General features: G+C 40.4%; 1 protein-coding gene across 7 annotated transcripts in view; it reads left to right on the forward strand.

Annotated features, from left to right (window-relative positions):
- The window catches only part of PPP2R2B (protein phosphatase 2, regulatory subunit B, beta), a 480,871-nt gene that overhangs the window by 338,485 nt on the left and 115,469 nt on the right, over nucleotides 1-26,917 (forward strand). For all 7 annotated transcript variants that reach the window (XM_012658303.1, XM_012658305.1, XM_012658308.1 and 4 more), the window contains 2 exons: nucleotides 23,114-23,211; nucleotides 26,105-26,270. In XM_012658303.1, coding sequence (XP_012513757.1) covers nucleotides 23,114-23,211; nucleotides 26,105-26,270 — 264 coding nt within the window. The remainder of the gene's footprint in view (nucleotides 1-23,113; nucleotides 23,212-26,104; nucleotides 26,271-26,917) is intronic.

The following is a 26,917-nucleotide window of genomic DNA, read 5'->3' on the forward strand; positions in this document are numbered from 1 at the left end:
AGGCACAGGGGTACAGCAGGGACCGGGACAGACACAGGCTCTGCCCTTTTAGAGTCTAGTGAGGAAGATGAACAGGGGATGGTAAACATTAGTGTGATACGTTCTATGTTAGGAAATTCAAGGTGCTTTGGAAATCTCAGGAAGGTAACATAACTATTTTGACAAAGAAGGAAGGCCAGCTAAGTAGCTTTAGTAGAAAGCAAAACGCTCCTTAATAAAATATAAAGTAGATATGATATTATGGGTTTGAAGGTGTCCTTGTTCTATATGTGATCTATATTTTCTGTGCCGAGAAGAGGACATACATTAAAAATCAGAGTATTTCTTGTATCTGCGTGTTTTATGGTCAACTTACACCACCTTCAATGTATGGAGGAATTAAGAACATCAGATCATTTCCTCCTGAGGCAGGCTTTCCAACAATTAGATGTATGCATGCAAATCCTAGCTTGCAGACACCTGCATCCATTTCTCTATGGCTGGTTATTTTTTTTTTCTGAAATGATTTTTTTTTCTTTCCGACAGTGTAGCAGCAGAAAGATACAGTTTCTTCATACTGTGTCTTTGCTTTCCATTTTCCTGATAAAACTGTATCACTGCGGAGGAAATCAAATCTAATCTGCAGTATATTTAGCATGAAAGCAATAAGAAGCATTAATTCACTCCAGAAAGAGTGAAATACAGTTGGATACTCAAAGGAAGAATCACCATGGAAACTGTTTTCCTGAGATTCTGTACTCTCTAGGCTCCAGGCATGACTAAGTGAAGAAAGGAAGGCAAAGGGAAGAGAAGAAATATTTTGCCCTTTCTGTTGTCGCTAAAAATGCTGCTGAGGAATCGCTATGAATTATTGATTGCAGGAATAGAAGTGTATATGAATTGGAATTATTAAGCTGTTGTCTTTTAAATGAGTGTGTAAGAACTCACTGAGAACTTGTTCCTCAGTGTTCCCCTTTCCTAGCTGTCAAAATTGCTATTGAGCAATCAAAGAACTATCCTAAGGTCAAAAGTTGGAAGGGAAGCGCTAGGAATTAGGATGATTAAAGAATTATGTGAGCTAGAAATAAAGTAGAAGGCTTTTGCATGTAACTCGCAGATACACTTGCTTTTGTATACCATTTTGAGATGATTATGGTTTCAGAATTTTTTCAAAGATATTAAATATGTAAAGATCAGAGGCTCGTTCTTGCCTTTGGGACCATGTTAATGGGATGTGATGGAATTTCCCTAAGGGATTTCTTTTGGATGAAATTCACTCCGTGTTGGTGTGTGCATGAATATATCTCAAAATGAGCCCACTCTTTTTGCTTTCTCCATCTCTACCTTCTAACTCATAGGTTGCTTTCACTGACACTATACGTTTGTTTTTAATAGCGGTGGTGAAAATATCTACACGTGTTAAGTATTTCCTGTGAGTCAGTCACTGCACTGGATTCTTTGCATGATAATATCAAGAGCAGGGGCTTTTATTTGGGTATGATTGTGTTTTAGCAAAATGACTAATTCAATAAATATTTACCAGCAAAATAAATACTTACTTATACTGTTATATAATCCTCACAAAACAGACCTGTGAGAAAGTCTGCATTTTACAGATGAGGAAACTGAGTTTTGATGATGGCTATTGATTACACTGGATAACAGAGCCAGTGAGTTACAAAACCTCGATTTGAAACAACATGTGAATCCTAAGTCCATAGCCTTACCAACAACACTATGTTTTCATTCTAGAAAACAAAGACTACCTTTTTTTTTTTTTTTTTTTTTTTAAAAGACGGTCTTGCTTTGTCACCTGGGCTAGAGTGCAATGTCCTCACCATAGCTCACTGCAACCTCAGACTCCTGGGCTCAAGCAATCCTCCCACCTCAAGGATTACAGGCTCACACCACCATGCCTGGCTAATTTTTCTATTTTTGGTAGAGAGGGGGTCAGGCTGGTCTTGAACTCCTAGCCTCAAGCAGTCCTCTCACCTCAGTCTCTCACCTGTCTTTTTAATCTCTAGACAAGCTGATAGCTGCCAAGGGTCTGACACACAGGTAGACCCTCTGTGTATTCAAAACAGATACATACTGAGAAATCTATTGTAGTAAATATAAAAATTGAAAATAAGATAAGATCCCTGCCTTCAAGGAGCATGCAGTCTTCAGGGAATGTTGGCATGAATAAATGAACCAGGCAAAATAGTCAAAGGTTCAGAGAAAAGAGAAGATAATGAAATTTGTGGATTTGTTGAGATTCGTTTTGGTCCTTCAAGAGTGAGAGCAGCTTCTGGAAGGTGAGAGGAAAAGAAATGAACATCTCGGGTAAGACAGCATGATTTCAGGCAGAGAGGTGGGAATGAGTGAGAAGAGTTTGAGGACCTCTTAGCAGATCAGGGCATGTGTCTTAGGAAAGTGAGTTTGAACAAGTAAGTTGACAATTGGGCCAATTAGAGAAGAACCTTGAACACCAGGGCAAGGAAGTCTGGATTTTATCCAACCAACACAAGTGAGTTTTTAAAGGATTTATTTGTTTGTACCAAGATATTGATTTCTTACAGTAAAGGGCATTATTCTATTGCATTCTACTCAATGACTTTTACATGACTTTTACATACACCTACCATGTCACCATTACCCTGATCAAGATGTAGGACACTTTTAGGATTCCATAAGATTATTTTATGTCCTCTCTTACTTAACTCTCCCCTTCCCCAGGTATTACCAATATTCTGACTTCTGTATGAGTGTTCAAGGGGAAGTGACAAAAAGGGAAATGACTCTCTAAACGTTTAAGATGAAGTTTAATGACTTACGGTAGGTAGTGTGAAGTGTGGAGGTGAGACCCACTGAAAGGATGTTATGAGGTTCACAATCTCTCCATCCATCCATTCATTTAAATGTTTATTATGTACGAGACCCACACTGGGAATACAGTGGTAACCAACATACGCGCTCTCAGTGAAGAAACCAACAAATCGTTACTTCATAGTGTAATAAATGCTATAATAGGAGGAAACACAGGTTGCGTTCAAAATGGGCACCTAACCCGGAATAGGAGGAAAGACAAGGAGGGCTTCCTAGAGGAAAAGATGTCCAACCTGAGGATTGAGGATGAAGACGGATTAGCCAGACTGAAGGGGAAATTGAGATAAGGATAGCTCCAGGCAGAGAGGCAGCACTTAAGAAGGTCCAGAGAGGTTAGAGGGCTTGTCTGTGTTGAGGTTAATGGTGGGCAAGAGAGGAGTGGAAGGAAATAAGAGGTTTTCAAACAAGAGAAATGGCCAGACTTAGAATCATATTCTGTTACAGGAACCACGTCAAACCAGGTTTCTTCAACACCAGTACTGTATATATTAATAATTGTATTATATTCTATGTGTTAGGCACTAACAAGATTGTGCAACAGTTTGCATCCATTGTGCAAAAAAATTTGAGATGTTCAGTGTTACAGGGTTTTTTATTGTTGTCTATATTGTGGGCAGCCCACCTGGTTCTCAATCATTTCTCTTTGAACTTGAACCAGAAAAGCCAGTCAGGCAATGAGATTTCCAACATCTTTCACCCACCTCTTTAAGATGAAGCTCTTTTCTTATTCTTTGTAGTACATTCTTTAGCTGCTTTTTTTTTCCTGGAGTGGGCTGGGCTATGCAAAGCAGCCAGGCCAGCCCCTCTTCTCACTTGTCCAGCTGGTTTGTTTCCTGGGGCAGCTTTAAGAAAGCTATTGAGTTCTCAATACCCCCTTTTCTCTCATCTGTCAGCAGGTAACTCCGTAAGCAGAAAGTGGCCTTTGTAGCCCTGCACACCTGAGTTAAGACCTAGCCCTGTTACTAACTCTTCTTGCAACCTCGACAAGTTATTTAATGTTTCTGGGCTTCAGTTTCCTCATCTGGGAACAATACTCACTGTATAAGGTGTGAATGTAGATTAAATTATATTGCAAAAAAGCCCTGGAATAGTCTATTACATAATAGGTCTTCAGTAAATGCTTTCTGGAGTTGGTAAAGCGAAGGCTCTCAAGTTAGACTGCCCATGTTAGATGGCAGACTCTGCCAAAAGCTAGCTGGGTTACTCTGGACAAATAACGTAAGCTCCTAGTGCCTCAATACTCTCATCTGTAAAACGGGAATAATGACAGTGGTATCTACTTTATGGATTTTTTGGTGAAGGTTAAGTGGATTAATGAATGTAAAGTGCTTCATATACAGCCTGCTCTGTGTGTGTGCTTATCTCCATCCTTTATTGGTAGGACTCACATTAACTTTAATAATTATTAATTTTATATATTACTTGGTCGTATATCCTGAGATCCTATCCTGCAGGGTTCTTGCCAAGAATAGCTAATGAAGAGGTACACATGGCTCAGTGCCAGGCACACAGTGGGCCCCCAATAAATGTTTGTTGAATGAATGAGAGCAAAGTGCCTCTCTCTAAATGTTTTCTGTAAATGTTTCATCTTAATGATCAGTGGGAGCTTCCACACAGACGGAAGTGCCAGAGAAGTTCACAGGGTGGCAGCCCAGGCTTGGGCCTGGTGGATTCTGATTGTGTTGAACAAAATAGATTCAGATCAGTCTATTCGTTGCCATTGAAACTGTGCCAATGAACAGCAAAATGTGATTTCGTGTTGGGGGAGTGCCAGGATCCAGATTTGCAAATCAAAGAGAGCCCTACCTATTTCTAGCACCCTCTCTCTCCCCTCTCTGTGTTCAATATCCGGTGCGGCTTTCTTACCTTCGAAAGAGCTTCTGGATGTTTCACAAAATCAGGCCCCAGATGTTGGAAAGACTTTTGCAGACAAGGTAATCAATCCATTTGGTGGCCAGATGCCGTCTGAAAATTTTCCTGCTACAGCACTGCAAGTTTCTAAATTCATTAGAAAAATAAATGAATTAAATCTAATCAACAGTGGGTGATGCAGAAGATTAAACAGTGAAAAACAAATACATTTCCAACTGGGTCATATTAGAGGCAGAGAAAAATATCTCCACTTTGGAGAAAAAAGTCAAGTTAACCCTTGTTGTGATACTCTCAGATACTTTCGCGAGGCTGTGGTTCTTCCCAAATTAAGGCTGCCCTAGTGGGTTAATTGACTTTTTAAGAAATGAGAAATAAATTGTGTGTTTCCCTGACCAAGAAACATGCTGGAGTGGTCTTATTTTCTTATGCATTAATAGGGGTGAAAATCTTTCTCATTCACCTGTCACGAAGGGCCTCTGTAGATAGGACATGCAAGGGGCCATGCACTGCGCATAAAGCCTTGTTTTCCAGTAGCATTCTGTGGGCAGGTAAATTTGGACACTGGCTGAAGCATCCTCCTCTACTCCATGCTAGAATAAGTTACCTGAGCTCAGGGATATTGTCCGTCAATACCGAATTCCTAACACCAAGAAGAATAGTACCTGCCTGACACATGGTAGGTGCTCAATAAATGTTAAATGTATGAATTGTGCATGAACTTCATTGTTACAAGATTCCTGAATCTTTCATTTGCCCAGGTAAATTCCCGAGATGGAGGATAACACAAGAGCTATTTCTCAATAGCGTTTGACATTCTCCCCACCCCTCACCAAGGAACAGTGTCTTAAGGGACTAATAATCCACAAAATATATTTTAGAGAACTAAGCTCTGAAGTATTGTTGTATAGCACCCCTATCTTTTGTCCCATATCCTCTACCCTCAGTCTAAACGGAACTGGAGAAGGTTGAAGGTGAGTGAGTAGTGAATTTATGGGGTCAACTTCTGGGCGAAAGGCTATTCCCCAAGGAGGCGCTGAGCTTAGCGGGGAGGCTGTGGAATTAACTGTTCCCTCACTTCCTGTTTCCACTTGCTATGCTGAAAAATGGCCTAAGGCCATGTGGATAAAGGCGTTGCTTCCTTGTATGCCGCCCATAGAGGCACCAGTTTGCAGAGGACACCACCAAACAGTCGAGACCAGCAGCTACTAACTCAGATGCCTGCAGAGTCCAAGTAACATAAAAGATGGAAGCAGAGAGGTGGAGGAAAACCTGGGGAGGATACATGGGAGCTGGCATTTGGTGGAGGAAAACCTGGGGAGGATAAATGGGAGCTGGCATTTGGCCTCAAGGCTGGATGGACCCTCGGGAGGGGTAGGAGAGGCAGTGTATTCAAGGACCTCCTGGCCGGGCGCGGTGGCTCACACCTGTAATCCTAGCCTGTAATCCTAGCACTCTGGGAGGCCGAGGCAGGCGGATTGTTTGAGCTCAGGAGTTCGAGACCAGCCTGAGCAAGAGCGAGACCCCATCTCTACTAAAAAAAAAAAAATAGAAAGAAATTAGTTGGACAACTAAAAAATATATAGAAAAAATTAGCCGGGCATGGCACATGCCTGTAGTCCCAGCTACTGGGGAGGCTGAGGCAGAAGGATTGCTTGAGCCCAGGAGTGTGAGGTTGCTCCTAGCTAGGCTAAAAAAAAAAAAAAAAAAACCCTCCTGAAGGGAGCAGCTGCCTCCCCACTCAAGCCCGGAGTGGCCATAGGGGAAATGCCAGCCCAATGTCACCAGTCCATTTATTTTTCTAAAGAAACTGAAAATCTGGATTTTTTTTTTAAATGAAACTGTAATTTTTAAATGTTGGCAACTCATTCAAAAAACGGGAAAAGTTTGTGTGGGCTAACATTGCAGTTTTAATAAGTAACCCAGCCCAAATAACTCTGCTGATCAGATAGAACCCATTCCCTGCAACTGGAGTCCCCTGGGCTATTTGGTCCTATGATGCGGAGCTGTGGAGGTTCGCTCTGCCTTTTCTGGGGTCCAGAGAAGTGATCACCGGGAGGAGTAACAAATTATCACCTTTATTGAGTGTCTACCACATGCCAGACATCACACTAAGCTCCTCACTGTCCTTATCTCATTTAATACTCACCATTCCCTTCCAAAGTGGGACCAATATTATCCTTATTTTTCAGATTAAGAAACTGAGATTCAGAGAACTCAAGTAACTCACCCAAAGGCACATCACTTATAAATAATAGAGATGAATGGTATCTTTCCAGCATGTACAGTCATTCTGTTAACTGTTCATTATGTCACTTCTAGGTAAAGTATTATTCTAACAGTTAGTGCTTACGTGTGTCAGGCGCCATTCTAAGTGCTTTGCATAAATTATCCATGTAATCCTCACTGTAATATTCCCATTTTATAGATTAGGGAAGTGGCGGGGGGCTGGGGGAGAGGGTTTAGTTCTAGGACTTTGTCTTGAGAACAATTCTAAGAGGTGATCAGTAGCAGGCCCCCACCCTCAGTTTAAACTGCGGCTTTGACTACAGCTGGCTAAGCTTGGATATATTACTTCTCTCTCCTCTCCACTTACCTAATCTATAAAATGGGAATGATATCATACTGAGGATTACATGAATAATTTATGCAAAGCACTTAGAATGATGCCTGGCACACGTAAGAACTAAGTGTTAGAATAATACTTTACCTACAAATAATATAGTACTTCATATAATATGAGGTTCGTTGTCAATTGAAAACTATTTCCTAAGCACCGTCTACATTTTCAGCTGTGTACAGGCTTGGGATCCTGAGCCTAGCGTGTGCTTGGTGCCTCTGGATAGCTGCTATTTCAGCCATTATTACATGGGACTCACTGGCAGCTGTCACTCAAGTGGCCTTCACAGCGTCACTTTGCTAATTCTAGGCATGCAGAGAAGACTGACAGACCCTAGAAGCTGGCTCAGCCTCTAATGAACTGTCTAATCCAGAAATCCCTTCTCGGCAATCAAGCAATCCAATTCAAACCGCATATTTGACTGAAATAGTTCACTGGGTCAGACTTCTTGGCATATAAAGATCTTCCCACCCAGTCTCTGGCATTCTATTGCCTTTCTTCCTCAAAACTGAAAGGGTGGAGACTGATTTAAAGGAGGGCTAGAATTTAAGTATCAGAAGGGTGTGTGTACATTTTATAATGCATGAGTTTTTGTGTATATGTGATTAGCTAAGAGTAGACTTTATTAAGAAGAATGAGGCAAACGTAGATTTAATTGGTTTTCAGATTTTCATGATCCCATAGGTCTGCTACACCCAATTCAGTTGAAAACTAAATGTTATGAGTGTGTGTGTGTGTGTGTGTGTGAGAGAGAGAGAGAGACATGAACACAAGTGATCAGGCAACTATTAATAAATATTCTAGAAAACCATACTTTCATTGAACATTGATTACATGTCTGTCTACTGTGTGTCAAACACTGGGCAAGGCACTGGGAATACTCTGGTGAAAAACATCAGCTGTGATCCCTGCCCTGGTGCGTGACACAGTCTTACAGGGAGACAGACAGTAACAAATATGGTGATGGATTCTGGTAGATGCTTTAAAGGAAAAGAACAGGATTCTGTAGAGCAATGTAGAGATTTTTAAAACAGGTTGTTAGAAAAATGCCACTCTTGGGAGTGTGTTTAAGTGAAATTTTTAAAAATGAAGAGATATTAGCCAAGGAAAAGGGAGTAGTTCAGCAGAAAGAGAGTAGCATGTTTGAAGACCTCATAGTGGTGGAAAGCGGGGCATTTATGAGATCCTGACAGGAAAAGAGGGGCTGGTGGGTGGTGAGAAAGGGAGGCTGAGAGATGGTTTAAGATGAGGTTTGAGAGGCAGAAAAGCTCCAGCTCACAAAGTTTTCTTAGTGATAAATGATTAAAAGGTTGTATTACCCCAAAGTTCCCCCAGATGACTACCAGGACATTTTCCTGTTGGTTTACATGCAGCTGAAGAAGCAGGAGGGATACTTGAGATCGTGGCCAGTGTTCAGTTTATACCTTTAGTGTTTAATGGTTTGATTCCTTCTTTTGCCTGATAAAATATTGACATATTATTTCTTCCCAAGAACTTTGCAGAAAACAATGAATCACAATGAAGGCTAAGAACCCACTATGATTTGTACTGGAGAGAAAGGTTTTGCAACTACATTTAATAGTTATTGTCTTTTTCAAGCCCTAAGCTTTACCATACTCTCCAAAGGCAATAACTTAGGTTGTCAGAAACAGTACTTAAAATGTTCCCCAAAAGTAGAGTCTGTGGAGATACGGAAACATCCGATTTCCACTCCTCTCTCATCTGCTATGCTTGGAGGAAGTGCTTCTGAAAATGGCCTTGGTACTTGATTTCGTAAGTGACTGGCTTTATTTCAGAGGGGGCTGAAGCTGTAAGCAAAAATGTAGTATGTGTGACTTTAAGTTTAGAGGAGAGCTATCATATACATTACATGCACCAACAATCACTTGTCCCCATGAGAATCCTAAATCTCCAGTTGTGAACCATTTGTGTCACGTTTGCTATTCGCAGAATGAGATCTTCGGCGCTGAGAGAGAGACTGGCTATTAAAGAAATAAATATGATTTTGTCTTAAGGGAACTTATAATCTAGTTGAGGAGACAAACATACACACACTATATTTAAGACATTTATCAACATTTGTGCCATAATCCAATATAAATGAGTCATACCCTATAAGAAGATGCCAGCTAGGTTAGTGAAGTTTTAAATGGAAACTATTCTTACTTGCTTTCTAGAAGAGACTAATTTTCAACTAGGTCTTGAAAGGGAGGGGAAATAAGATAAATTTTAAGAGAATAAATTCCAGATTGAAGAATTGTGTAAGCAAAGGTCTGAGGGCAGAATGGTATTGAGTGATGGTCTCAGATCCCACCAGAGTTCAGAATCTTTAATTGGGGTCCAGAAGTCCCCTAAAAATAGGATGTACAATTTTTCAAACATGCATATTATGGAGAAAGGAATTATAGCTTTTATTAGATCCCCAAGGAGTTCCAAGATCTCCTAAACAAGGTCAAGAACGAGAGTAAATTTTATCATTAGAAAAGGGTTTCGGTTTTGTATTCCTTTATTCATCAAACATCAGTTGTGCTTGATAGAGTCAAAGACGAGTAAAATAGGAACTCTGCCCTTACTGAAATAGATTTCAGTAAGGAAAATAATATATGCAAGCGAGAATGTCATGGATAGCATGTGAAAAGTACAAAGAGTTGCAGGGGTTGTGAAGAGGAAGGAATTTATTCTAGTTAGGAGCTTCGGAAAGCTTCATGGAATAGGTGGTATTTGAGCTGGCCTTGAAGATTTCACGTATTCATTTTTTTTCCTTGAGCCAGTCAACAGGTATTTTTTGCAAACCTAGAAGATGCTAGTCCCTACAATAGATCCCCAGATTATAAGAGTGAATAACATCCTGCCCCTGAGGGACATACTGTCTAGGACAGTGAGATGTGAGCAGCGACAGTAATGGCAAGAATGTCTCAGGTAAATGAAATGATATGGGAGTTGCTCAGCAAAGACTATATTTGCCTAGGGAGTCCAAAGAGTTACACTTTGCAAAAGTATAAGATGTGTGACAAGGATGGAAAAGTTAAGGTTGAGCCCAGAAGATAAACTCTGCTGTGCTAAGAAGTAAAATCTATAACTCTGAGTGAAAGACAAAGGATAAAAAAAACAAATGATTGACAAAAGCAAGAAGGAACAGGAGATAATAGAAGGTGAAGGGAAAAGAAGCAGCACACAAGAGGCAGGTGATGAACGCAAGCTTTGGAACTAGAGTTGGGTTCAAATCCCAGGTCTACTATTAATCTTCCAAATGTGGGCAAGTTATTTAACCTCTTTCAGCCACCATTTCCCCAGCTGAAAAATGGAGGAAGATACTAAAACCATGGAGTTTGAATGACAATTAGGTGATATGATGTAAAACACAAAGCACAGATTTTGGCCAATGTAGGTATTTCAGTAAATGAAGATGATAATATAATTGAGGAAGAGAGTGTATATAGAGGGTCTAGGACTATGCCTGGCTTGCAGTAGGCCAACTAAATAAATGGTAGTTTCAAAGAAAAACTGTGCTCTTCTAAATTGTGCAGTACTGGTGTTTTCTTAGACTGAAATGTCTTGAGGCCAAGTCAATAGCTAATTTCGGTGAGTCGTCTTCATGACAGCTGCAAACCTCTCCCTGTAGTCATACCTCAGTAAGGGAATCTGTGGCTAGAAGAGTTTTCCATTAAAGACTGACTTCCTGGAAGGAAGATCTACAAATCACTTGGAAAGTTCCTGGCACTGTCACCTGAGTCTGGCAATCTACAAAGTGTCTATAAATCTTCCCCAGGGAAAGGATGAGTGTGTGGGTTTTTTCCTCTCTGACAGACTTGTTTTATAAGATATTAGGAAGAGTGGTGAAAGTTAAGAAAGGTCATAAGGAGGTCAGGCTACCCATGTGGAAGTGATCTTGTCATACATTGCTCCGCACTTCAGAGTGTATACAGGTGTGCAGGCTTCTGCCTGGTAGGCAGATAGGAGGTAGCTAAAGGAATAGGATCTTTTCTGCTCTCAGCTTCAAAAGAAAAAGAAAAGTGGTTGGGATGAAAAGTAGAAAAGGGAGAAGGAGAAAGAAAGAGCAGGGGAGGAAGGCAGGGAGGTCTTTCATTCATGGCAATCACACGGATCTCTGAAATGCTGGTGTATGGAGAAACTCTTGCAATACTAAATGTTTTGAGAATCCTGTTAAACCTTATATGAAGACAGGGTTTCAACAGCATCTTTCTTACTGTCTATCTTTTGTCTGTGGGTGGGAATTGAACCTGTACAGATTTTATTTCAACTGTTAGTGGTAACCAGTCATGGCTCCTGGTTTGTTCATTCATACATTCTTTATTCATTCAGCAATTTGACCCTCTTTCTTCTTCACCATTGATTTTTTTCCTGGCTGTTGCAACTTTCTCATCAGCATATAAGCTTGCTGTTATTTCTATGATGTTATAAAAACACTCTCTTTTTTTTTTTATTTCAGCATATTATGGGGGTACAGATGTTTAGGTTATGTATGTTGCCCTTGCCCACCCCCCCAAGTCCAAGCTTCAAGCGTGTCCATCTCCTGGATGGTGCGTGTCGCACTCTTTGTGTATGCATATACCCGTCCCCTCCTCCTCCCTCTCCCCCCACCCGACATCCAATAAATGTTATTCTTATATGTTGATCAGTTAATACCAAAACACTCTCTTGACCCTACTTTCCTTACTGTCTTTCATCTCATTTCTTTTCTACTCTTCGCAGCAAAACTTCTTGAAAGAGTTGCGCACAGATACTGTATTTTTCTCTCCTCCCGTTCTCTCTGAAACCCACTCCAGTTACGTTTCACTCCCACCGCTCCACAGAAACTATACTTGTCAAAGCCAAAAGTGACCTCCACAGTGCTAAATCCGAAGGTTGACTCCAACCTTTTATGTTGCCTAGCAACAGCTTTTTCTGTGACTGGTCCCTCTGCACTTCACTTGGCACCCAGAACACTGAGCTTTCTTGATATTCCTACCATCTCGCTGGTTGTTCCTTCGTTGGTTTTTTTTTTTTTTCCTGGTTCCTTTTCTTCCCCTAGCTTTTTAAATGTTGGAGTGCCCCAAGGTTCAGCGCTTGGCCCTCCTCTTTTCTTTTAATACACTCACTCCCTGAAATCTCATCCAGTCCTATGGCTTTACACGCCATGTGAATGCTAATAACTCTCACATTTGTATCACCTCCCTCGGTCCCCTCCCCTGAACTCCGGACTGTTATTTCCAATTATCTACTTAACATCTCTACTTATAAACCTCTCACATGTCACATGCATAAAATTGAACATCTGGTCAGTGCATAAACAGGTCCACCCAAAAAGCCTGCTTCACTCCAAAAAATTCCCAGTCTCAGTGATGGTGACTCCAACGTGCCAGTTGCTGAGAGCAAACACCTTGGGATCATCCTTGATTCTTCTGGTTTGTTTTCCCCAAACCATTTAATTTGCTGTATAATCAGCAAATCCTGACAAGCTGACCTTCAGTACGTATCCAAAATGTGGCCACTTCTCTCCACCTCCACAGCCAACACCTTGGTCTGAGCCACCATCATCTCTTACCTGGATCATGTCAAACATCCCTGCCTCCACCTCAGCCCCCTGCAGCCTGTTCTCAGCACTGTGGCTGAATAGAAAGCAATAGAACCAAGAACTAATAGAACCTGTGAAACATATCACTCCTCTGTTTCATACCCTCTAACACCGTCCATTTCATTTTTTTTATTGTGGTAAAATATACATAACATCAACTTTACCATTTTAACCATTGTTAAGTACACAGTTTGGCCACATTAAGTACATTCACATTCTTATTGTGCCTGTTTCACTTTTAGTAAAAGCCAAAGTGCTTGCTGTGACCTACAAGACTCTGCATGATCTGTACCCCTCATTTCTCCTGCCTTACTTTCTCCTTGTTTGCTCTGCCCTGGCCACACTGATCTGCATGTTTCTCTTAGAGAGGTTCTACTGCCTCTTCCCTCTCTCTCTGGAACACTCTTCCTGCCGACACCTATACAGTGAAGCCTGTCTCAACCACCCTGTTTACACTGCAGCCTCCCTCCAAACTCCAGCACCGTTAATCTCTCACTCAGCTCTATTTGTTTCCCACAGTACATAACATACAATGTAATTTATTGTGTTCGTTGATTATTGTCATCTTTATACAGCTAGAATATAAGTTCCATGAGGACAGATCTTTTATCTATTTTTTTAGTTGATATATCTCCAACACCTGGAATTAGTACTTGACACATAATTGGTGTGCTTAGTGTATATTCGTGGAGTGAATAAATGGATCAATAAAGGAATCTATCAAAATTCTTTAATGATTTTTCTACATTTAATGTTATTCATCGTTATCTAAACTACATGACCATGAAGTCAAATATAATACAGTAGATTTTCAAAATATCCGATTGTCAGTGGATAGAAAAAAGCAGTAGGTATATACTATAGTGCCTTTATCCTGATAAATATTTATTAAAAGATTGGGTCCTACTGCTGATGAAAATTAACACGACTTTATTCATTCTGTTTTTTACTGTTTACCTACTTGGGTGTCCAGAAAATTCAGTGCTTTAAAATATGCATATGATCCAAAAGAGTAATATTTTATAATATTCTTCAAGACACCACAACTCCTGGCCAGAAATGGGGCAGGGGAGGGGGAAAGAGAAATACTAAGAGATTTATAGAATTGTAATTGGCACGCTTGGTTCTATTGCTTTCTATTTTCTTTGCTAAGACCATTGAAAAGCCATCATAACATAATGCCTTGTGAATGACTAGCAGCATCTTTATTTTGTTTGACATAGAGACCTCATGTTTTTAGAAAGAAAACCCAAATTTTTTCCTCCACATTCTTTAGGCTCATCTAGAATTTAACATGGAACATAATACATTTAGTGTTCAATTTGTCATTTAGAAAAATAGATTTCTTGAATGCAGGGATGCATCTGAGTGTGTTTTCTTAAGTTCTGATAGGGACTTCCTACTTCCCTCTAGGTAAAAAAATACGTGTATATGATTCTTTTTCTGAGGCTCAAAGACCTCCATTATCAGAGTCTTTGAATAACTTCTCCTCCAGCATTTTTTATCATATCTAAATCTACCACTACTTCCCAGGCCTCTGAACTGAAAGCTCCACGAGGGCTAGGAGAAGTTGTGCTTTGTTTATTATTAACAGTACATCCCTGGTACCCAGCCCAGTGACATAACATAACAGGTGTTCATAAAATAAAGTCCTTTCATCTCAGACTTATTTGATCAAAATCCACTTTGGTGGTCTTATTGCCGCCTCTGTGCCCTTTCCCAAATAGCACCCTACCTGGTACCATCTCTTTCTCAGCCCATCTGCTTTCTCTTCCTGTGAGTCAGAGGACCCTAAAATCCCTGCCAATACTACAAAGGCGTTTTGGGATAAAATCTGTTCTTTACTGGTCAGTCTATCTGGTTCCAAAGTCATCAAACACTCACTATTCCAAATAAGAACTTCCCCTTGCCTCACACCCCTTAAGAATATAATGTCTAAATCTACTCAGCATAACTATTTTGTTTGTTGATACTTTGTTAAGGGTTACCTATTCTCTACATGTTGATCCACTTTGATGTCGGCTCTTGTTGGCTCTCATTCAGTGATCCATTACAGAAAAAAGATTGAGAAGCATCTGTTATATGCTAAGACACTCAGCTAGGCACTGAGGGTTTAGTGTTTAGTTCCTTGTGGAGTTTACAATGTGGAGACTGAGACAGGCATTTTAAATGATTCTGTACCATTGTGATAAGTGCTAACAGTTAGCGGTGATAGTTTATGACAATGAGGTATGGGGAACAATGAGACCGCTTAACAAAGGGAACTGTCTTGGGCTTGAAAAAACTCATGCAAGATCTCCGTAAAGAAGTGATATTTGAGCCAACCCCCAAATATGGAGAAATTTAGCTTTCACAAAGGGGGTACCATGTCTTACTGACTTCAGAGCATCTGGTACTGCAAAATTTCTGACCAAAGATGTGTCAGACTCTATAGTGAGTGTGTATAGGTGGCACAGGGCCTGCCCATGAGCTCCTACAGATGTGAGAGCGTTCTCATCTTGGAGGGGTCAGCCATAGATGTCCCATGTTGTGCAGATAATAGATCCGAATGATTGACAGAGTTTGTATTGCCTGAGCAGTTAATTACTCCTCTGCTTTTTGAAAGATTGGGTGACAGATGGTAGACACCTTGACAGCAGATTCTACCGTAAACCACACAGGCATGTAGGCAAGTCTGGACTGCTGTCAATTTCCCACTGGATTTTTCTGTTCTTAGAGACTTATAATTTTTAAGACTCCTTTGCCCTTTAGGCAAGTTTTGTTCCAGCTAGAGGAAAATTCTCTCTTCTAGGCTTCTATGTTGCAGGAACTTATTTTGAATAAAAGGCAATCTTCATCAACCCACATGTCCCTGGGTTGTCTCAAACCTGGTTAGTGCTGGAGATCTGGTCAGCGTGAAGAAGCTGTGTGCATTTTAATGGAAACAGCATGGCACTCATTACTCACCTGCTTCCTACCATCTGGATTTTCACAGCTCAGCAAGCATGGTGGGCTTCCTGCGTATTAGCAGAGAGAGCTTGGCTCCGAAGGAGCACATGGCTAGGTCCCTTTGAAGTCATCATTTTACAATGGACACCATGAATAAATTGGGGTTGGCATTCTGTCCCAGTAAGCTGCTTTCATATTTGAATGGTTGCAAAATAATGCGCCATCCCCACAGAAGGGGAAGGAGGAAATAAATACAAACCGTCTTAGTACTGGGAACCAAGCAAGTGGGAAGGAAAATTGGTTGTGTGATAGAGTGACGTAACAATGTGCATGTGAGTGTTTGTGTAAGGAGGTTGCAGGACAAGGGACCATTTTTTCCAATTCAACATGCATTAATAATCTGGCCCTGTGAAAAGTGCTATGAGAAAAGCAAAGATGGAAAGATGTGTCTATTAGCATGCATTTAGAAGGAAGTAACAGAAAATCTGACAGTGGCTTAAACCACAGGGTGTCTATTGTTTAACAACCCAGATATAGGCTGTCCTAAGGTAGGTTTTAGTTGCTCCATGGTATCATCAAATACATTGTCCCATTGTTCCATCTGTCATACTCAGCCTTTTAACCTGTTAAAGTCTTTAGGCATGTTGACTCATGATCACATGATGGCTGCCACAGCTCCATGTATCATAAATACACATAACCACATACAAAGACAGGAAGCAAGGAGTAGTCAATCCTCCCCTCACTTCTTTTATTCAGGAAAGAAAAATCTTCCCCAGAGTCTCTGCCTCCCTTCCTTCTTCCCACCCTCAGCAGACTTTCCTCTGTGCCTCATTGGCCAGATCTGGGTCACATGGTTAATCCTAACCACAAGGAAGGCTGAGAAGCAAGTGTCTGGGTTTTCCAGCCTCGACAGCGGGATGGTGAGAGGCAGGCAAGGAAGAAACACACTGGATAGGAATAGCCAACCAAGAGTATCTGTCAGAACATGTTACCTGCCATTAATGGGCTTGGTCTACAGGGGCAGACTGATGTTTAAACACTACCCGTTTTCCAACACTGTACATATGGTTGAGTAGGAAGCAGCAATTGTGATGAAATCTTGCATGGGAATTGGGGCTATTCGACCCTCCTACCTACATTCTTTCATATGAGAGGAATACCAGCATGAGTTGAAAATAGAATCAGTATGCACAAAATTAGTTACATTCAAATGAAAGGAAAACGATTCAGTATTCAAATACCAGACACTGTTGGATGACAGATGAAACAAGTCTGGATGAGATAGAAAGTATGTATTGCACACACTAGGTCAGGGATAGCAAGTATGTGGTACGTGTGTTGCCTCTTTCCCTGCCTGTGCCCATGGCGGACGTGACTAATTGATCACAGCACTCATACCAAGACCAGATATGAGCTAAGAATTCATCTCAATAGGTGGCTTCTGCCAGTAGGTTGAAATCGATGAGCAAAATTAGATCTACTTGTTGTTACTAATCAGTACTGTATATATACTACTTCTGTCATTAAGACAAAGCTAAATGAATGTAAGAAGCAGTGTCAAGAAGTTGATGCTACTGAATCAAGAATTCAAACATAGTCCCATTTAAAGCCAAAGGGCCAGATGACGGGGTAGAAAACTTCATGTATAACCTAGTTGGTAGTGCAGGTTGACAAAAGTGTATTGATGAATTTTTTGAGCTTCCTACCACTCAAAAAAAAAAAAAAAACCCAGAATTCTAAATAATAATATTTAAATGATTAAAAACAGACTCTTTGACTCTATGTAGTACAATAATAATTATTGGCTCCAAATTGAGCTGAGTCATATCTGTAGAGCTCAGTAGTATTAAGCCTCTGTATTTACACAGCATTCTTAACTCTTAGACGTTCTTATGTCTGTGAGTTCATTTTATTCCCATAATTTTATTCCTTTTTAAAGAATTGTTCTCTACAAAGGTGCAGTACAAAGGAAATTTCTAAGGGGTGATGGGAACTGTTCTATATCATGATGGTGGTTGTGAATACACATCTCTATGCATGTGTCAAAACCCATAGAGCTATATGCTGTAAAAGTGAGAATTTTACTATGTGTGAATTAAAAAATAAATTTAAACAAATTTAAAAGTCACTGAGATAAATGATAAAATCATTCAGTTTGAAAACTAACTAAAATTATTTACAAGTTAAAAATTCTTCAAATATTTATGGTCATGGTAAAAAAAAAAAAGGAAATACTGAAAAATTAGAAAAAGATGATAAGAAAATTATGTACATCCTACACCAAAACAATACCATTTTGGACTCTCCCTAACAGTCTTTTTTCTATGCGTGTGTGTGTGTGTGTGTATGTGTGTGTATGAGTATTTGTAGGAATTAACAATTATTTCTGGGGGAGTCAGATTATAAGGGAAATTTAACTTTATATTCTAAGCACCACCTTGTTATTAATAGAAGTTTCAGTAAGTGTATATATATATGTATATATATATATATATATATATTGCTTTACCTGTTAGAAAAGATATATTCTGAAATAAAACTACTTTAACAAAATTGCAATCATTTGACATATAGTTTCATTAACTGATTCTTTTTAAAATTTTATGACATATTAACATATTTCAATAAGGCCATTTTGGCATAATCCCAGCAGTAGTATTTGGGTTTAGATTGTTTGGCCATAACCAGACTTTTCTCTCTATTTTGGTAAAATATGTTCCAATGCACTATTTCAGTTATCCAAACTTACCAGAGAAAACCTTATCAGAGAAAATGGATACTGACTTTGGTCTGTGAACCAGGTCCAGGAAGGAAGACCACAGTTTTATGTAGATGGGAGGAGTAATTTTAATTCTCACTGGGATGCTTAAAAATCCCGTTTGTTTAATGATCCACAAAGTCATTGCCAATCTAGCAGGGATGACAAATGGTACACATCCTTCCTCCCCCCAACCCCCGCCAGAACTATTGCCCATTAATCACAGCACCCCAGCCTAGAAGTGACCCCCCCCAAGTCCTTCCCAACACAAACATTCTGGCAACTACTGCTATGTCACCATAGTCATCCTCTGTGAAACCTGTTTTCCATCCTTGCTGATATTCTTGTCCTAAATGAAGAAGCACCAAACTACCTAAAATCAACCCTATCGTTAGGAATAAAGCCAAGTATTGAGTAGGCAGAACTAGTCAGCTGACACAAGTAGGGTGAATGACTTTAATAACATTATTATCTATCAAATGCTTCTTAGATGAATGATAAAACATTTAATGGATGCTGAAGGCTAAATTGCATTACCCTTTCATTTTTATCCATATGATTGATGTTGAAGGCCAGTGTTGGCGACCTGGTCAGTAAGATGTCCCATCAGTAGACTTTGGGCTTAGATCCTCTCTAAGTCTAAACTGCGTCATCATTCAATCACAACAGTCACCCTGCTACGTGAACTGTACATCGGCTAATAATCAGGTGCCTGCCTCAACCCAGTCCTCTGACACTGTATAGACCCCAACTTAATGTGGTATCACGCGAGACCAGGGCATGGACTAGGAGTTCCCTGTTTTCTTCAACTGCACGATCACAGGAATGTAATTGCTAAGTCAATATCTATTATTCAGGTAAAAGGAAACTTTATGTATGAAATAACTAGTCTGGAACTTTTGTAGGATACTGAGATTGATTTTTGAGACGAAAAAGTCAGCCTTAATAGTGCCTATTGAACTAGAAATGGGGTTACCAGGCCACCATCTTGTGGAAATTCAATCAACACAAATAGATTTGGAGCAGGGAGAAATTCATACCACCCGGGGTCTGTTTTAAAAATCATTTTCACTACATTTGACCTCTCTAACTCTAACATTCATTCCTTGGCTTTTGTTTTTTGTTTTTAGTCTAGGCGCACTTTATCCACACCTATATGGAAAAGAGCAAAATGCTCAAGTTTATAGTTTCTTGCTCATCAGTGTGATTAGGCTGAGCAATTATCAATAACGAAATGTTGAATCATCATATAAAATCATAATTTAAAAGGGAAAGCCATGTTGAACTTGATGAATTGATTTCTGTCGATCATGATTGCAGATCAAATTATTGTCTGTAAATTTGCTGGCTTACAATGATTATTATCACGCCCTCTTTCCATATCGCAAAAGTTACTTTGTCTTGAGCAGCGTAGGTTTTCCAGTTTAAACGGCCTTACCAAACAGAGTGTTGCAAACACCAAAGTGTTTGTATCAGAAGTTTCAGTGTCTTGAAATTAGAATGTAGGGTGATTCATGAGTTTTGCGTCAATTATTAAACAGTCGTGGATGAAGATATGCAGAGATGGATGGGGCAGCTCAGCACTCCAGCTACGCCTACCGGCTTAGCAATGATAAATGAATCAGGAAACATGAAAGTTCAAAATAGGTATTAACTCGAGCTGCCATGGCATATGCCAGGGGGGTAGACAATAGCTTGATATAAACAAGCTCGTATACAGACCAGCTGGCTGGTAGAATTCAAATAAAGGTAAGGTCTTTGCGAGAGGACTACGGAATTTCAGAATCCTGCCATACCAATCAGGCTTTCTCTTGCAAAGTTCTTCAGGGAGACATGGCATGGAAGAATGATAACAGCTGGAAAATAAAGGGAGCATCATTATTAGCTGGGACTATGCTTAATATTCCAGAATGCAGAGTTCTAACAATACTGGCTTAAATCATGTGACTTACACTTGAGCTTAAATCCTACCGTGTTTTGACTCATGGATCTTACAGGGAAAGGGAAGACATTATCACAGAATCTAGGCAGAAGGACAATGTGTATGTCATCCCTGGGAAAGCAAGTTTTTTTTTTTGCCCTCGGAGTGACATTTTCTTGGCAACTGAGACAAGGAGTCACATTGGAAAATTCTATTTAATTCTCTTCTGATACGCAGCTTCACCAAAAGGAAAGACCTATCTTTTGGTTCTCATTGTGAGGGCCCTGCAGCCCACCCAGAACTGCAGAGCTCTGTGTTAACAACACTGCCCAGAGGAAGGGCATAAACTACGTGTGAGCAGAACCTTAAAGCTTAGCCCTAGGACTTGAGCCTGGCATTGTTAACCCCAGGCCTGGCTCCCACCACCGTCTCATTACTCCCTGCTACTCTTTCTCTCTGGAAGTGTTTATGTTTGAGCAATTTGGGAGCCTTGATTCATTCCTTAATACCTGAGCAAACATCAAAAGTGAAAAGAAAAAGCCACACCCACTTTAGGTTCTACCCAAGTCAGGAAGCACCTTTTGCCAACCACTCATTGAAAAGCCAGAAGCATTAACTAATGTTAGAAGTGTATCCTAGCACTTGATGCTTTTCAATCAGGACATTCTGAGGCAACTGCAAACTGAGGTTTGTGCAAACTAAGATGCACAAACTATAATGAAAAAAAGTGGCCAAATAACTAACTTGAGGTGGCTGGTTTCCTTACTGGAGGGAGTGTGGCTGGACTTTATTACTACTCAGCTCATAGGCACTTGTTATATAAATGGGCCTTCTAAACTTACATCTGAACTTAGCAACCACGTAGCTTATTTTGTGTTTCCTTAAGGTAGCATTCATTGGAGGGGTCTTTCTGAGAAAACGAAGTAGATTTCTGGTTTATTTCATCAATATGGAATGGGGTGGCCTTTTCCAAATGAAGACTCTAGACCAGAAGTTATAAATTGGTGACCCACAAACCATTTTCAGCCCACAGATAAGATTAATTTTTTTAATTCTTGTGGCATGGAAAAAATTACTAGTTGCCTATATATCAAATTTAAGAGATTTTTGCATAAAAGTCTGATTTTTCAGCTGCTTCTTCAAAAAAATCAGAACATCAGGCAACACATGCAATAGTTCATGGTCCCCACTGGCTTAAGCTGAGTAGCCCCTTGTCCCTTAAAAGAGGCCACAAAGCTATACCTATGTTACTTAACGCCCTGGAGGGCTTTGAATTTGCTCTCTGTGGGGCCAATCATCTAAGAAGCCAAAACAAGAAATCAGGAATTGTTGTTTTAAATGTGCCTGGCTTGAAAGTGACTAAGGCTGATGCCTTATTTTTGTTTATTTATTGACTTTTTAATTCTGCACAAAGAATGACCATTAGCAGCATTTTCATGTATGAAAAAGGACAGTTACATGTGAAGCGAAGAATTTTACACCACTTACCTGAATAAATCAGGCATACAAGGCAAATCCTGAAATGATGATATAAAAGTAAGATTTGAGATCTGAATTACTCAGGGGTAATTGCCTTAGTTTTCCACCTCACTGTTTCCCCTTCGCTTTCCTTACATAGACATAATCTTCAGAATGTTCCTCTGTCAAAGGCCATAGTCATAATTCCCCTGCCTCTTTTTTTTTTTTTTTTTTTTTAAACTCGTTTGCACTCTTGGTAGCAATTGTTGGAGCCCTGCAGGGGAATAATTGTGGGGGAATTAACCTCTGACATTTTTCTAAAAATAGCTCTAATAAATCCAATCATAGGTAATTTACCTGTCCGTGTTCCTCTGGGGGTAACCAGCATCGAAGAAAGACTTGGCAGGCTGGCATTCCTTCAGCAATTATCTGTGATCTCAGTTCCTGGCGCCTGTGCATTTTCTCCACTTCGAAATACAGAGTACAAATTGCCCTTACCCTCCTGACCTCGTGACCCTGTTTTCTCAGCACCCTTCTCCTGGGGTTGGAATAAGGTGCGCTCTTCCGGAAGGATGTGTTGGGCTCGCAAAAAAAGGGCAGAGCATGGGCCAAGCTGAGCATTTGTGGGATCCTTCCTTGAATGTTTGACTGGCGGGGTTTTCCCAGTGATTTCTTTGTGCTACTGTTCCTCCATTTTCCGTGTCTGAGCATCAAGCATCCTAACCCAGCCTCCTCAGCCCGAATTCGAATAGCCACGCTGAAACCCGTTTGGGGAAATTTCTTAGTGGAAAGGCCACAAGTGGGTGAAAGGTCTGTGGTTGGCAGAAATTATCAAAGGAAATTGCCATGAAGAAATTTATTTTCTCTTACCCAAAACAAAAGGATCTGAACGTGCTTTTCCCTTTTGTTCTCTCCAGATGTTCCAAGAGACCACAGTGCAGTGTGGGCATCTAGGAAATTTGCTTTCCCAAGTGCCACTTCTAGTGGCATTTAACACAGAACATAAAATCCTTGTAAATTCCACTGCAGAGACAAAGCCCTAAGCCCTTAAATGCACAGAAAAGTGTGTCTATTATCTATCCTTTCAAAGTAAGTGTGCAGTTACTTAAATTGCCTTTGTCTTCTTCTTTGCAGCTGACATTATCTCTACGGTAGAATTCAACCACACGGGAGAATTACTAGCGACAGGGGACAAGGGGGGTCGGGTTGTAATATTTCAACGAGAGCAGGAGGTAAGTGGCGGTGAATGCAAAATGCCCATTTTCTTCTCTTTTTAAAGGAGGCCTCCTACTGTTCCTTAATCCTCACATGTCGCCCTTAACCTTGCTGCTTTGCTCGCAAACTAAAAACTGCCAAAAAGTCATTAACATCAACAGTTCCACATTCGGACTCATAAAAGCACCTTGAAAGGGAGCCCTCTCTGGGCATGGCCTTATCTTTCTAAGCCTGGATATTGCACATTCAAAACGACCTCACTTCTGGTCTGACCTGCAAAATTCCGTGGGTGCTTCCTGAGCCTAACTCCTCCTTTTGGGGTGAGATTTGTCCTAGAGCTATTGAAATTCAGGCTCCCTTAATTTCAGGTGCTGCCAGAATATGTAGGAGCAAAAAAAAAAAAAAAATAGCTGATTTGTCAACAGATGTGCAGAGGACAAGTTGGGTCAGTTGGGAAGAAATGATAGCTTGCCCTACCAAAGGGAACGAAATTCTACAAGCTGACATTGGAGCAAAGCATATGACACACATTACCGTAGGTGACACGAGAGTCCCTGGAGCTGATTGCTGCATGCAGGACTGTTTCTGAGCAGGTGTTCTAACTTCCAGTGAATCTCAAAAAGCCCATTTCTTCCTGAGACTTGGGTTCCACTAGGAATTGTTTCTCTTTTTCATATAAATTGAGTTTTTTGGTATCTGTGTGTATTTTGTCAGAATGGAATTATGGCCCCATTTGATTTCCTTGGCCTCCCCTGGCATGGTCTTGGAGCTTCCAGCCGGCCAGTCTGTGTTCTAGTAACTTCCCCCATCTGCCACTGCCTGCCTCTGAGATTCACCCAGCATTCAGGAAGTGTGAGGGAGGCCTAGCATAAGAGGAAGGTTTCACAAGAGACTTCCCTAGCAATTTAAAGCCTGCTTTGTGCCTCCAAGCCATTTGCATTACACCTCCCCTTAAAAAAGAAAAGCCTCATTTAGAGGTGATATATTTGGTAATTGCACATTATTTGCAATTAATTTCTATAAGGGCATCATGATCCCTCGGGGTTCTGTATAAATTCAAGTGTTCAGCATTAAATCAGGCACCCAGCCTATGCCGTTGGCCCTGGAAATACAAAAATGTGGTTGGCAAGTAGGAACTAATAGCTCTTCGTGACCTGGAATTTTTCCTGCTTTTCCAGAGCTGCCTAGTGCTAATTGGTCTGGCACATACTACACACACTTGACAGTCTGATTTGGATGGTAGCAAATCAACACTCTTATAAATTTATTGTTAAGGTGGACTGGTTCTCTCTGCAAATAAGCAGCCTAGTACCAAGTATGTCAGCATTTAAAGTCCTTTGAAAATTGATTTTTAAACCTCCTTCTCCGGTTTCTTTTAAAGCCCAATTAGGTTCACAGTGATGTTAAGGAACCGGAGGAGATACTTCGCATAAATCACCCAAGGCAGCATGTGGCCAGTAATACTCTGTTCCACATTTTCCATTAGCTATTTATAGGTTTCACCTATTTTAATTTACTGAAATATTTGGGAAGCCTGAATCATTAGTAGAATGATGGGGGACACATTTTCCAAAGCAGGGTGGTTTTGTTCGATAAAAAACAAATGTCGAGAAGGTAAAAGATCACGCAGTTAAGTGTTTAGCTTTGCGGCAAGCATTGGGATTAAAATAAACACTAAACCTAAGAAACAAAGCCATGCAGCACCATCGAGGGTCCGCCTGCCTTTGACTTCTGTGGGTGCAGTTCACGAGCGAATTCTCAGGAGACCCCCTCTCCCCCTCCACCCCCGAGAGTCTGCACAGATACACTTCACATCTGGGGCTCAGCACTGTCACCTGTCAATAAATAGAGATTTGAGTTTGGATGTTCCCTATCTACCTAGGAATATAAATTTTTAAATTGAGCCTTTTATTAAGAGCCAAGCTTTTACAACAAATGGGTCATAGGACCCAGATTTGACTTTTCGAGCACAGTTTTCCAAAGCCTAAAACTTGAAGCTCTTAGTATAATAATAAGGACCTAAAATTGCTGCAATAAAACCTCTTTCACTTTCAGCCTCTATTTCCTCCTCTTGCCCTTTTTTCTTTCTCTCGTCCCTTTCTGATGACCCCGCCCTTCTGTTTCATTCTGTCTTCAGTTATTTAGTTCCTGCTGTTTGATTTTTGCATAATCAGTGCTAGGAAAAAGCCAGAGGTAAAGTATCATTCGCTTAACAATGCAGGTGGCCTCTGAGCTCCTGTCTGCTTTGTTGTTCATGTGGGGGCGGGGGGGGTGGGGGGAATAAAGGGGGAGGGGGGTGTCTGATGCCCAAATTTGCTCCCTGTGAGCTGTGTGGCCTTGAAGAAGTCATTTAGCATCTCGGAGCCTCCTTTGTCCATTCCTTGCCCTGCCTACCTCTCAGAGATTCTGCGAGGATCTGGTGAGATCTTAAAAGGCCAGTGAAAGTTGCAGATGCTACAACTTTGTACTCTTCTTTGTAAGGGCAAATCGATATGTGTATTTATGGATGCCACTGTGGATGGCTCATTCCAAATAGCATCTGCACTATCTATTAGGATGCAAAAAGAAAATATTAGGACTTTTAGTTATATTGATTTTTAAATCTTATACTATTTTAACTTCTATTTGTATGTATATGTTATGATGTATACCATATAGTGTGCAGTTCGTGTAGTAATTTATAAAGATACATATATACACACACACATATGTATATTAGAGGTGCCAGTGTTGATCAACAGGGGTGCATGATGAAAAGCTTTGGAGGCCACTGAGCTAAGGCAGACATGTGGCTGTCATGGTCCTGCCTTCATCCCACCTCTAAGACTCTGCTCAAAAAAGAGGAACTGGTGAGTTTACAGTTGGATTCTGTGATTTAATCTTTCGTGTATTTTTTTCCCCTTCCTACAGAGTAAAAATCAGATTCATCGTAGGGGTGAATACAATGTTTACAGCACATTCCAGAGCCATGAACCCGAGTTCGATTACCTGAAGAGTTTAGAGATAGAAGAAAAAATCAATAAAATAAGATGGCTCCCCCAGCAGAATGCAGCTTACTTTCTTCTGTCTACTAATGGTACGTGGAGGTGACTTTTCCTATTCGGTATTTTCAGAAATATAATCAGCCTAACTATATATTTCAATCTCTCTTGGCCTCAATTTTCCTTTGTACCTTGTGGGCTGTTGAAAAACTTAGAAGCATTTGCAAGATGCTTAGCAAAGTGCCTGGCACACACAGAGTAGGCCCTCAGTAAATAGTAACTCTTCTTTTTAAAAATATCAAATTTATGACCCGGTTCTGTGAGACCAGTTATCTGCAGTTTTCAACTAATGCAGATTATTTGCAGGTGTTTTTGGAATGTGACTTCCTGTCTTAAGATTCACTGGATGTTATTCTGGGAATACATTTCAGGAAACTCGACATGCTGTCTCTGTGAGTTTGGCATATTGAATAGAAGTTATTAATCCCTGAATATATTTTAGGGTCTGTAAAGCTGTGTGTGTCTCTCTGGCAGAATGAAGTTCGAAGACAGGAGCGCAAGTCAAGAGGAGATAGGGACCTTATCAAAGAACTGATCAAGAAATGGTTTCTTTCTCCATATTCCTCTTACATCATTTGTTGGATAAGGAGGAGTTGATATAAATAGGTCAGAGAGAGAGGATCTTGGGGGTTAAATAGACAAATTACATATTCACTGGATAAGTCTTTCTACAGTGGAATTA

Source organism: Propithecus coquereli, unplaced genomic scaffold (assembly GCF_000956105.1).
Source record: "Propithecus coquereli isolate 6110/MARCELLA unplaced genomic scaffold, Pcoq_1.0 Scaffold58, whole genome shotgun sequence".
Classification (NCBI taxonomy): Eukaryota; Metazoa; Chordata; class Mammalia; order Primates; family Indriidae; genus Propithecus; species Propithecus coquereli.